Source organism: Sciurus carolinensis, chromosome 8 (genome assembly GCF_902686445.1).
Source record: "Sciurus carolinensis chromosome 8, mSciCar1.2, whole genome shotgun sequence".
Classification (NCBI taxonomy): Eukaryota; Metazoa; Chordata; class Mammalia; order Rodentia; family Sciuridae; genus Sciurus; species Sciurus carolinensis.
The window spans coordinates 13,933,605-13,947,158 of record NC_062220.1 but is presented as its reverse complement, the minus strand read 5'-3'; the positions used below and the strand labels follow the sequence as shown (position 1 = coordinate 13,947,158).

General features: G+C 35.3%; 1 protein-coding gene across 4 annotated transcripts; it reads left to right on the top strand.

The window, feature by feature from the left end:
* Nucleotides 1-2,067: 2,067 nt before the first annotated feature.
* Nucleotides 2,068-13,113, top strand: Ssbp1 (single stranded DNA binding protein 1). Of its 4 annotated transcripts, none has more exons than XM_047560580.1 (7): nucleotides 2,068-2,144; nucleotides 2,792-2,858; nucleotides 6,023-6,083; nucleotides 7,092-7,232; nucleotides 7,448-7,535; nucleotides 9,105-9,193; nucleotides 12,891-13,113. In XM_047560580.1, exons 2-7 carry the CDS (start codon nucleotides 2,835-2,837, stop codon nucleotides 12,932-12,934), a joined length of 447 nt encoding a protein of 148 aa, XP_047416536.1. In that variant the 5' UTR covers nucleotides 2,068-2,144; nucleotides 2,792-2,834; the 3' UTR covers nucleotides 12,935-13,113. The 4 variants fall into 4 exon arrangements, with proteins under 4 accessions (XP_047416536.1, XP_047416538.1, XP_047416535.1 ...); XM_047560582.1 differs by having other exon boundaries at nucleotides 2,144-2,223; XM_047560579.1 differs by lacking the exon at nucleotides 2,068-2,144 and adding an exon at nucleotides 2,155-2,326.
* The last annotated feature ends 441 nt before the right edge of the window (nucleotides 13,114-13,554 follow it).

Here is a 13,554-nt window from a genome sequence, read left to right as displayed (position 1 = left end):
TAACAGTCTAAGGAGAATGTGTATTGGTGATTCCTGTCTGAGAGGAAATGTAGATTCTTCCAGACTCTCCCACTCAGATGTTATTTAGAAAGTTTTAAGAGTTGGTCCAAGATTGTCTGTTTTCAATTTATGTGGTGTTTTCTTTTTGTTTTTCTTTAAACATACTATCCCATATTTTGTAAATGAATGAGGGATATATTAGTGGGATAATGAAGAAATAATTTCTAGGGTCAAATGATGATACGGGCAGACAGATGTGGGTGATTAGGGAGGAGATTTAAAGATGATTCCAAAGTTCAAATTGGATACCAATAAAACAAGGAGTTTAAAAAGGGGAAACTGGCTTTGTAGGAAAGGTGAATTTAGTTTTTTCTTTGACTTGAAGTAGAACTGGTTTTTTTTGTTTGTTTTTTTATTTTTGTTTTTGTTTTTTTTTTGGTACCAGGAATTGAGCCCAGGACACTCGACCACTGAGCGACATCCCCAGGCCTTTTTATATTTTATTTAGAGACAGGGTCTTACCAAATCAAACTCACAATTTTCCTTCCTCAGCCTCCCAAGCCTGTGGGATTACAAGCATGTGCCACCATGCTTGGCCTGGAAGTAGGGTTTTTTAGAGCAAATCATTGGAGGACATCCATGGTAGTAACATAGTGGGTGGAATGTGGTATTATTAATACCTGTGCAAGACTTGAAAAGGGTATAATAAATATTTCAGGAACTGAACTTTGTAAAGGTGAAAGTAAATGGAGAGAAACATCTAGCAATATACCAACTAGTGAGAAGACCTTCTGAGTAGATTAAGGAATAAGTTGGAAACCATGTTAAGTAGTGCAGATTTCTTTCTTAAAAGATAAGAATGGGCCTGGGGCGGGGGGTGGAATTGCTTGTTAGAACAATTTGGAAGATCCTTTTCTTTCTAAAGTTGGACAGTGCCAAGACCAGGAGGAGAAGGGGCCTAGGGAGGCCCCTGGTTGACCTGAATTCTGCAATCTGAAGGGCTCCATTATCCTTCTTTTCCACTAGGGCCAGGTTATGGTGAATAAGACAAACTTTAAGGGGACTAAGAAATTCAGCAATCAAGATTAAAGATATTTCAGTACAAAAATTTAAAATATTAACACTAATGAAAAAGCCAGGTGTGTTAGTGCTCCTGTAATACCAGATACTTGGAAGGTTGAAGTAGGATGATCACAAGACCAAGGCCAGCTTCCACAATTTACCTATTGCAAATACATAAAAAAGGTCATGGTGTAACTCAGCAATGCACTCCTAGGTTCAATTAAAACATCACCACTATAAAAGCAAAAACTAATGAAAAAACTCAAAACACCAAAATTTTAAGTAAAGGCAAGATCAGTAAGTTGAAGCTGATTAAGACCATTTAAGATTGTCAATTAAGAAAAATTGTCACACACTAAATGTCTTTAAAGCCAGGAAAGTATACTTAGGTTAAAATTATTTCAAATTTTTGTTTAAGCTAAATAAACAATGTTATGAGTTTTAACACATCTACTTTTAAAAGTTTCAATATTTCTTCAATTACTTTAATGATTTGGAAAAAATTTTAAAATATACAAAAAATATAGTGGCACATACTTCCTTGTGCCTCCTGAGGTTCTCAGCGTGGATTGGGTCCTGTATTTAAAATTTCAATATTCTATTACGGATTTCTTGCATTAATTATGGCTTTTTAAAACAAGACATTAAAATATTATGTTGATTGCCATTTTTTGGCGCCCTCTTGAATTCTAAGGCCTCAGCACTTTCTCTATAATCCTTCCTTTTTCTGCTTAAGGCCTGGGCGGTTTCTTTTGTTCCTTCAAGGAGAGCGGAGTTATTCACAATTTCGCGTACTTCTTACCCTCTTGGGCCAGACTAGGAACCTCAACAAATAATTTCATTCAAGAAAATTTAAAATCCGCGCAACTCACCGCTTGGCGGCGCCGATCTACCCATTTCCGCCTGGAACGAAACTCCCGGAACTCTCAAGTGAAAGGGCGTGTTTCTCGCAGTTTTGGCCGGCAGCATTTATACGGAGCACGCCTCTGACTTCCTGTTTTCTCCTTCCTATCGCGATCCTTACGTCCTCCGTGCACCGGAAGTGACCCCCTGGGTGGAGGTTGCCCGGGCTAGTGCGTCAGGTGAGGGAGGGAGTAAGGAAGGGCGCGAGCCCAGTGTTGGTGGTGTTGCGTGCCTGCGCGAATCGGGAGGTGGTGCTGTGTCGGTGTTTTCTCTTCTTATTCGAGGGAAGGACTCCGCCGTTTCTTCCCAAGTTGTTGGGTGGGAGCGTCACGTTTGGGAAAGGGCGTCCGTCATCCCAGCGGTGAGGCCCCGGAGCTCGGGGATCTCCAGGGCACCTTGGTCTTTGCCAGCCGGGATGGAAGCAGGAGTGTTTGCAGCGCCGGGCTTCAGATTATAGCCCCTCAATGGCACTGTTATTTATTGAGCTCTTATTGTGTGTTAGGAACTCTTAGGAGTCTAAAATATGGGAGTGAGTTAATCAGCCTCCTTCAAGAGAGCTTGTGGTGCAATACAATTTGAGAAAACTGGATTGAAAGCGGGAATAACTCAATCAGAATTTTTAAAATATGGGTTCGAAAAGAAATTAAGTGGGATCGAAAAGAGGTTTCTGGAGGGGGAAAGGGATCCTCAAAAGTGTGGGGATGTTGATGTGGGCTCAGGTTAGAAGTGCATAAAAATCATGAATGAATTTAGGACTAGTCAACTTGTTTCTCTTGCTATAAGATGTAGTATTTATTTAATTTATCTTTTTTTCTTTCCCCTTTAGGAAAAGATAAAAGTTTAGATTGTAATAAAAGAAAATAGAAGCCATGTTTCGAAGACCTGTATTACAGGTAGTCACTTTTCTGTATTAGCACTCTAAGCTGTACTTTCATCAGCCATAATGCTCAGATTTCTGTAGGCTTTTGACTGCAGGGGCAAAAGATCTTTAAGTCTACCCACCACCTCATGTGTACTCATTTGACAGGGAAGTTCAGAGTTAAATCTTGCCTTGTGAATAATGTTTACTAAAACAAAAAATTTCAAATCTATTCACATATGTAATAGGAGTTATTAATTTTTAAAACATCTAACTTGAATCTAGATCAGTCTGCATCAGGTTTTAGTGATACAAGGACTATAAGAATTTTTGTCAGCAATTTTTCTTTAAGTCATATAGTTCCTTTTCTGACCCTCTACCTCCTTTTACTAAATGCTTCCCTGTTTTCTTCTTCCTACCCTGAGGAGAACAGCTCAACTCTTGAGTATCACCACAGATTCATATTACCCAACTTCATTCTGATTCTGTGCAGTTTGGCTCCTCATCTGTCCTCTCACCCTAGCCATCTTTGAGTCAGGTTACCTAGATTAGGTAAGCCTAGATTACCACTTTTCCTCACTACATTTGGTCACCAAGTCTTGTAGCTTTCCCTTAATATCTCCTCTCAATGACTCCTCATCCTCCCTTTAAGACTATTGAAGAATCAGTTCCTCTATGAAATCTGTTGTCATCTTTGAAAAATTGCCATTTGACTTTATCATCTTAGATCCCCACTTTAACTTACAGGTACTTCTAACCTTTTAAAATTATGTGTTGAAATGTGAAACATGGAAAAGTTATTGCTAGCTGGGCACAGTGATTGAGTGTTGTAATCCCAGTTACTTGGAAGGCCAAGGCAGGAGGATTCCAAGTTCAAGGCCAATCTTGGCAACTTAGCTGGATTCTGTCTTTAAAAAAAAAGGGCTGAGGGGTGTAACTCAGTAGTAAAGTGCTCCTGGGTTCAATTCCTAGTACAAAAACAAAAGAAGTTACTACTATCTTGATAATATTGAGTACTACAGTATTAAGATATCTTGAAGACCAAATATAAAGAAATTAAAAGTTTAATTTTAAAAGTTATACAAGTTAAATAATTTCCCTATTTCTACTTCTTTAGTTGGTCTTGATTTTTATGTGTGCCTAAAATAAGACACACTTATTTTTTAAGATTTATGAGTTTTAACTTGTCTGACCACTCAAATTAGTATATTGCTATGCTCATGACACAGGTACTAGTTAGCAGTTTGATTCTGTAGTATGTTGTAACTTAACATCTTTGTTTTCTTATCCACCTTTTATCCTAAACTTTAGTGATAGGCTTATATAGCTAACAGCACCTAGGAATGGGTATTCATTTAATTGGTGGACTTCTGCTTTTTATAGTAATAGTACTGCTGCTTGAAAAATGTTTCTCTGGTAGAATGTCTGGCTTTCTGAATTCTACATCCAGTGATGTACTCCTACCTTATGAAGGTAGAAGTATGCCTTGAACAAAATATCTTTGAGGCAGCAAAAGGCAGTGGGAAAATGAGCAACCTTGGTATTATATAACCCTGGCATCTAGTCATGACTTACTACTTATTTTTTACAAGATCTTGGGCAAGTTACTCTCTGAGCTTCAGTTTACTTGGCTCTAAAGTGGTGATAATTTTACAATATATATTTAGTTTTAGGGTTACTTGATAGTAAATAAAGCTTTTAGTTGGAATTCAGTAATAATATCTGTGATTAACATTAAGGTACTACTCGTGTGGCAGTGGCTACCCTTTTCTGATGACTCTCTGATGTGGATAGCCAACCATATTTTTGTACTTAACCATATTTGCTTATCTTATGTCATTTTCCTTGATAACACTGAAAACATGAAATTTTCCATCAGATTATTTATACAGCTTTACAACTGGCTAAGGCCACTATAGAAACTGTATGATTTTTTTGTAGTAGTCTTGTGAAGCAGATGTTCATCATCATTTTTGGTCATTTTTAAGTGAAACACTTTAGGCTAATCATATTTGAGGTATCTCCTATTGCTTACGAGTTTGAAGAAGAAACCAGGGAAGCTTTATAGACTCTACAAGTTTTATCCACAGGGAATCTGACTTTGGAACCTATGCTCATTGCTATGTCCAAAGGATATTCATGTAATGAATGTATGGAATGTAAATTTTTTTTTTTTTTTTTTTTTTTTTGGTATGGGGGAATTGTATTTTTTTGTATGGGGCACCCAACCACTGAGCCACATCCCCATCCCTTTTTTGTATTTTATTTAGAGACAGGGTCTCACTGAGCTGCCTAGGGCCTGTCTTCCGATCCTCCTGCCTCAACCTCAGAGCTGCTGGGATTATAGGCATATGCTACCACACCTGGCCTTGCAGTGTATTGGGTTTGTTTGTTTGCTTTTTTTTTTTTTTTTGAGCTTAACCTATTTCTCATTCTCTGTTCCTTGTGGCTAAGAATGAGATTTAAGTAATGACATTGGTTATATTACATATACCCCAGCAGTGGTTTGATAATTGCTTTTAATGTTAAATGAGTCTATTTATAAGTACATTAATTATAAAGTTTATAAAAACTCTTCCCTTTTCTACTTTCCTTTGGTCTAATGATGTACTAAGTCTGTACCCACATTAGATAAATCTAAGTTTCTTAATTTCTAAAGTGTTTATTCAAAATGTAGTAATAATATAAGTTATTTGTACTAAAAAAAGGTTGGTCCATTCTTGTGAGTGTATAAAGTAATTTTTACTTTTTTTCTGTGTCTCTGGCTAATGAAAGCTGGATTTTTTTTTTTTTTTTTTTTTTTTTTTGAGCAACTCTTAGGTACACGTTGGATTTACAATCACTGTCATGCTTTCTTTTGTGGAAACATACCAATTTGATTTTGTCTTTCATGTGCAAAAACAGAGTTGCCATAATCACACAGATTGCCACAAAAGAAACAGAGGAAGACTATAAATTAACTTTTGGGCACGCTCTCTCCTACCGTCTTTGTACCTGTGGCTTCTGTAATAGGCTGCTCCAGCAGTGTTTGCTTGATCTTTCTGGCTGTAGATGTTGAAAGAACATGGGAAAAGCTTTTGTCTTCTGGAACTCACAGAAACTACTGCCTAAGTGGTGAATGAATATGAGCGGGTCTTCTGTTTGCATTTGCCTTTTCTAAAAAAATTAAAGCCATGTTGCTCATTTGTTCACCTTTAGGTACTTCATCAGTTTGTAAGACATGAGTCTGAAATAGCCAGCAGTTTGGTTCTTGAAAGATGTAAGTAGCTAATTTCCAAGTTTGCAGTGTTATTTATAGTACTGTGCCAGTATTCTCAAAGTGCTATAGAAGGGGTTTGCTGGGTTAAACCATGTTAACCATTATGACTTTAGCTCATATTTGCGTCTTAGGTTGGGTTTGCCCATCAGGGTATGGGGACCCATTATCATTTGGGCCCTTCTTTTCTTTAGTGACCAGATACTACTCTCTCTTGTCATCACTGTCCTGCTGGACGATTTCTTTGAATCATATTTGGTTATCTGAGTCTTCCAAGGTTATTTTAAATTGTGAAAGATATTATTTCATAGAAATATTCCCTTTTTTAATAAAGATTTTTAAATCTCAGATTTGTTTTAGCACCACAGATAGTTTTTTTAAAAAAAGATACTTTACATAAGAATTTAAGATAAGATAAAGAATTTGAAGTTGTTTAGTGGAACTTCTTTCTGTTTTCTCCTTGCCAACCCTTTTACCCTACTCCCAACCTTCCTTTATTTACCCCTTTAACTTGATATGTTGATTGTCTAGTATTTGGATTTTGCTTAATTCAGAGATTAAAGTTGAAATGGTATTTTTAACTGTTGCTTTTCTGGATACTTCTCTCAATCTAAGGTGTTTGAATTTCTGTAAATGTCAGCTTCAGCTGACATAATGAATTACCACAGAGTGGGTGGATTAAACAATAGGCATTTATTTCTCACAGTTCCGGAGGCTGCAAGTCCAAGATCAGGGTGCCAGCATGGTTGGGCTGTTGGTGAGGGCCTTATTCCTGGTTTGCAGATGGTAACTTTCTCACTCTTTTTACATGGTAGAAAGAGAGAGAGTGCTCTGATATTTTCTTCTTCTTAAAAGGACATTAATCCCATCATGGAGGCTCCCTTCATCACCTTATCTAAATCTAATCACCTACAAGGTCCACCTCCAAATACTATCACATTGGGACTTAGCACTTCAAGGTATAAATTTTGAGGTAGCAGGTTTTCAGTCTTATTTTATTTCCTGTTTCAGCTCTTAATCGTGTGCAGTTACTTGGGCGAGTGGGTCAGGACCCAGTCCTGAGACAGGCGGAAGGGAAAAATCCAGTAACAATATTTTCTCTAGCAACAAATGAGATGTGGCGATCAGGGGAGAATGAAGAATACCAAATGGGTGAGTATAAAAGACTGGGGTTTTAATCTTATCAGCAATAGACATTATTTATTGCCAGTTTTCTAAGTAGAGATAAGCTACTTTCCGACAAAGTCCATCTTTTCTAGTTTTGTTGTTCTCTTAGAAATTGTGAGTTTGGTTTTGCTGGGCATGTTGTCCATTGGCATTTGTTTTATCTGCTGGCGTTGTAACCATTTCCTTTTCTTGTGATTTAGGTGACATCAGTCAAAAGACAACATGGCATAGGATATCAGTGTTCCGGCCAGGCCTCAGAGATGTAGCATATCAGTATGTGAAAAAGGGGTAAGTTATAGAAGGAAACTCTTTTGGATTAAACGATTTAAAGAATCAATAATAACAAGTGTTCTCATGGCAGGGAACATATAACTCCTCCTTTATTCTTGAGTTCTTAGGTTCGTATTCTTATGTTCATTCCTTAATTCTGTATGCTTGGAACGTAGCTATGTGTGTGACTAATTCAAAGGTGTGACTAATTCAGAGATGTGTAAAATCTTGAGTCTTCTGAGAACATATAATTTAGTACATACAAGGTGGAAGTAGATTGGGGCAGGAGAGAAGACCAGTGCCTTAAGTGCCACCACAACACTGCTTTTGGAGCAGCTGCAACAGGTGTTTTTAGTGGTTCCTGTGCCTCTGTGATCAGGGATCCTGGGGTTAGTGTTTTTTTTCCTTTTGACATTTGTATGATGTCCTTAGCAGGGGATCTGGAATGTCTGAAGCCTGACACTGAGTTGTTACTCTCAGTATTTATTTTATATTTGGTAATTTCTAGAGACTTAGTAGTTCCCTTTGTAATGCTTAGGTTAATTATCATAAAAATGTGTTTTCTAAATTCTCAGAAGAACAAAAGGATATGTTTCATAGCAGTTATATTAATAGTTATGTTTTTAGAAAGGTACTGGTTTTGTAGAAATAAAACATGGAAATAATTTCAGCAATGATTAAAAATTCTTTCAATAACCGCATACCTTTTCTTCATATGTATCTCCATTGCCCTTCATATGTGTGTGTGTGTGTGCGCGTGTGTGCCCACGTGCGCATACACATACAAACACATAAGAGGGTATTTCAAGGAAAATGTCAATGTACAGCTTCACCTACTGATTCATGAGTCAGTGTGAGTGTGTTTGTTTTCTTTGATATCCAGTCATTTCACTTATTTTGTCTTTGTACTTTATCTTTCTGGTGATGGTGGTCTCTAAAAACTGGTGCCATTGTGGTCATTTTGTACCCTTTAAAAATCAGAGATATGAAAAAAAAAACAGAATTATGATTTTCATCTATTTCAGCCTTCTATATAGTGTAGAAATTGTCTTAATTGACTCTGTAATAGACTAAACTGAAAACCTCTGTTTTGAATTTTAACAACCTAATCCCCTTAGAAATAAAGTCATAAACCTCCCTATAAAAGAGAATTGATACATAAAGTTAAAAGCAATGTGTCTGTTAGGAAGTCTAAAACCAGAGGTTAAGTAAAATGACATATTGGAAATCAGTCCTAGAGATTAATAGATGCCCCTAAATTGGTCTTGAGTCTTCGTGATCTTAAAGTTACCTCTTTAAAAAAAAAAAAATTTGACTTAAGATGTTGACTTTTTTTTTTTTTTTAACTCTCAGGAAGAAAATAGCTGAAGGATGCAAATATTGTACTTTTCACATAGATACATAAAGTTTGTCTATACATTATGTTTCAGTACTCTTAATTCTGAACTTTAAGAAGTGGTAGCAAAAATGGAATTATGTGTAATTATATATTTCATTCTTTGTGTATGTTCATTACCACCACTGACCTGACTCTTTGTAAAGCATGTTAGAGTTTCCAGAATAAAAACTGTAAATTATGTATAACAGGTCTCGAATTTATGTGGAAGGAAAAGTAGACTATGGTGAATACATGGATAAAAATAATGTGAGGCGACAAGCAACAACAATCATAGCTGGTAAGAACCTTGTGAGAATAGCTTTCTTTTCTCTTTTTAAAGCTTGACTGTGTTGTAAGGAAATATTGGGGCTGTGAAAATTATTTCTGTACTTAATAGTTTTAGTTCAAAAGCAACTTTTGAGTAAATTATAAAGTTGAATTTTTCATTCCAGAATTTATTACAACTTAATCCTAGTGATTTTGAATGCCATCACCTTTTCAGGGAGAAGCATGTACCAAGACAGTTGGATTAGTGTGCATGACTTTAGACATTTGTGTAAATTAAAGAATCTCTTTGGAACTGAATATACTAAAATTTTTATTTGAAATATAATAGCTTCTATTGTACACTTTTAAACAAATTGCAAAACAACAAAGAAAAGATGAACATATAAAGCTTGAAGAGGAAGAAGATATCCCCTAGCAGAGTTTTCAAACTTTTGAAAATTTGATAAGAAATTTGAACAGCGTAACTCTTTGGACATCTTTAAGTGACTGAATATGTTTTTCAATAGAAAGTTACTACATTTAGTTTAATGGAATCTAAATACTGTAGCAACTTGATACCCATTGTCTTATTAAAAATGTATTAAGAGGAAGCTCTTCAACATTTGGAATTTTTATTTTATTTCTTTTTCCTTGAACTTGTGTCATTTCCATTTTTTCTCAAAAGTATTTCTTAAGTATATTATGTAGTTAAGAATCTTTCATTCATCTTTTTTTTTTTTTTTTTTTTTTTTTTTGCGGTGCTGGGGATTGAACCCAGGGCCTTGTGCTTGAAGTTTCATTCATCTTAATGGTAGTTGTTTGTAATAAAAAATAAAAACCTGCATTCACTCATTTGGAATCCTTAGGGGACTGTTCCCAGGATCCCTCACAGACACCAAAATCTGGGAATGCTCAAGTCCTTTATGTAAAATGGTGTAGTATTTGCTTATAACCTGCACACATCCTCTCATATGTGTTATATCTCCAGATTACTTGTAACACAATGTAATGCTATGTGAGTAGTTGTACTGTATTGTTTAGGGAATAATGAAAGAAAAAACAAACATCTACAGGTTCAGATGGAATTGTTGGTTTTCAAATTTATTTATTTATTTATTTATTTTTGGTGGTGCTGGAGATTGAACCCAGGGCCTTATGCATTCGAGGCAAGCACTCTATCAACTGAACCATATCTCCAGCCTGGTTTTCAAAAATTTTTCATCTATGGTTATAGTTTATGGATGTGGAACCTTGAATATGGAGGACTGATTGTATGCACATAAGAGAAATTAAAAAAAAAAATCTGTGACAGTAAGGCTCTACGTGATATGATGAGTTATTACAGTTGCTTTTAGTACCTAATTGACCAAACAATTTCAGTATATTAATATAAAAGGTGAAATTTTGGAAATATATCTTTATTTATTTATTTATTTATTTGTTTTTGGCAGTACTGAGGGTTTAACCCAGGTCTCTCACATGCTGGGCAAATAGTCTACCACTCAACCCTTTTGAAAATTTCTGTTTTATTTTTGAGATAGGGAGTCACTAAGTTGCCCAGGCTGGCCTCAAACTTGTGGTTCTCCTTTCTTAACTTTCTGAGTAACTGGGATTACTCAGACACACAACTCTGGAAATGCATCTTTAAATGAGATAGGTAGTTATTGTTTTTTTCTACTTCTTGGATAATTGCTAAAATTAGGTGTTGTTAAGTCTCAGTTCTGTTCTCTTTTTTTGGTACCAGGGGTTGAACCCAGTGGTGCTTAACCAGTAAGCCACATTCCCAGCCCTTTTTTATATTTTCTTTAGAGATGGGGTTTTGCTGAATTGCTTTTAGGACCTTGCTAAGTTGCTGAGGCTGGCTTTGAATTTGTAGTCCTCCTGCCTTATCATCCTGAGCCTCTTGGGATTATAGGTGTGTCTCACTATTCCTGGCTGTTTTTATTGACACAAGCATGAAGAAACCTTGTTTTTATAAATAAATAGAAATGAAAGAAATAGTAATGCCTCAATATTTACTAACTACTGAGATAATGCTGAAATTAGGTAATATCATTACAAAGTGTTTTATTATGGAAACTGAAATACAAAAGTAGAATGGTAAAATGAGCCTCCATTATTTAGCTTCATCAGTTATAAATTGATGACCAGTATTATCTCTTCTGTGTCCTCAGCCACTTTTTTTCTACCTGTATTATTTTAGAGTAATGCTAGACATCATTATTTCATTTATAAATTTCAGTGAATATCTGAAAGATAGGATCTTTCAAAAAGATAACTGAAATGCTATTATTATACCTAATATTAAGAGGTTTTTTTTTAGTAAATATGACTGTTCAAATTTCCTTGCTTATTTCATAAATTAATGAGCATGCATTAAATTAGATGGTATTTATATATCATAAGTCTGTTAAATTACAGAATTCCTTTTGTCTTTCTCTTTTCCGTTGCTCCAGAGTTCATGTCTTAACAACTGAACATAATGATACATTATAATTTGTTATAAATGATAATTATACTTACTAATAAGTTTCTTCGAAAGTGTATTGAGTTTGAAAACCAACATAGGTATTTTCATATCCTCCTTTAGATGAACTAAGTTTGTGAGTAAACTTTGAATTGTTTAAACTCTTTGGTGTTATAAACTAAGCAAAATAGAAGCATTTCAGAGTATCCTTTTGGTTTTTTTCTTGTCATCAGTTTTCATTGGCATGGTTAGTTAACTATATGTTGATGATTGATAGTAAATCTAAATAGAACTTCAGTTATGTTTGAATTGAAGAAAACAGTTTAATTTGGTTGACCAGTTTTATTTATAGGCCATATTTTTCTTCCTAGGGATCATACCTGAACTTAAAAATAGCCACCAGTGGATGGCACTCTTGGCTTTTTACAGTGATTTCAGTTTTAATACTCTTTCTTGAATTACTATTCTTTACCTAAGTATTCTGTTTTGGGAAGACTGTGTTTATGAAGTCATGAACAGATATTATAAATACAGGTCATGTATAATAACTACTTTGTGGATAATTTTATAGTTACAAGAATCTGAAATTTTTGGAGTTATGAAGGAAATAATGCTTATCTCTTTTCCTTTATTTTCCCTTAGCTAACTCGCTCTGGAATAGCATTTGTAGACCAAAGTCTGATGTTTGGGCATAAAAATGCTTATTTCTATAGTACTTGTTACAAAGCTTTCCCCCAAAATGGGTATATAAAAATCATTCTCTTAAAATTTAAGAAAATTTATCTGTGAGTTTTTGAACTTCCTTAAAAACAAATCTGCAACACTAACAAGGCCGTTTGTGAACCTTGTCCTTTCTCCATACCTGTTGCATATGAAATGATAAGTGTGATGTGTGTTGGTCCTTTACTTGGTGAGGATGTGCTGTCTGGTGTCATAGCCTCTGTTGAGCACAGCAAACATCCAAACTTGTGACCAGTTCTTTTACAGGAAGTTTTTGTTGGGATGATTTAATCATCTGTCTTCAGGAAAGACAAGAAATACTTCACCTTTTCTAACAAGGTGAATTCTTGAACAAACTGTCAAAACCCATTTTTTAGCTCCATTTGTGACTATTTTATATGCTTTTCATGAATGCAGCAAAAGTTATTTAGCATTTGGAAAATTTGTTACAGCACCAAAGTATGTATGTGTTCGAGGGGGATTATTAAATGAAATGGGAAAGAGTTCTGAAAGTAATATTTGTATTTTGGCTTCTTTACAGATAACATTATATTTCTGAGTGACCAGACAAAAGAAAAGGCATAAAATGGACGATTCTTCTTTGGCCATTGTTTGGTATAGTCCCATTTCCGAATCATGTGTAGTCTTTATAGTTTCTAAGGACAAGAATTAAAATACCCTTTTATATAAATGCGTGATAATATTTTTCCTGACTGTCACTGCTTTTCCCCTTTTTGTCGCATAAACATCAGTAGTTCCTGTCACTTTTGGTGTGTACTCGTTTATTCTTTTATGAGTAGTTTCAAAATAGAGAACTTTCAGGTTCATTTATCTGGATTATAATAAAAGGTTAAATGTCCTTTGGAAGGCCCTCTGCTTTGGGGCACACTTCTGTTACAGTTTATTCAGCCTCTTGCCATATGTTGAACATTCCTGTTAGGCATTTATCCTATAGTTGTAAGCGTTGATTTTCTAACCTGTTTGCTCTATAAACTTGAAAGCAAGTATTGAATCTTCTCTGTGTACTTGCACTTTAACCAGTGTGTGGCACAGAAGGGCCATTCAATAAATGTTGACAGATGAATGATCCCAGAGGGATATTGAGTTTTAGTTCAATTTGAAGGAGTTTACCGAAGAGTGACTAGTGTCTAACCTAAAACTGTTTCAAGAATAACCTATCTTCTTTACATCTTTTGTTTGAGGAC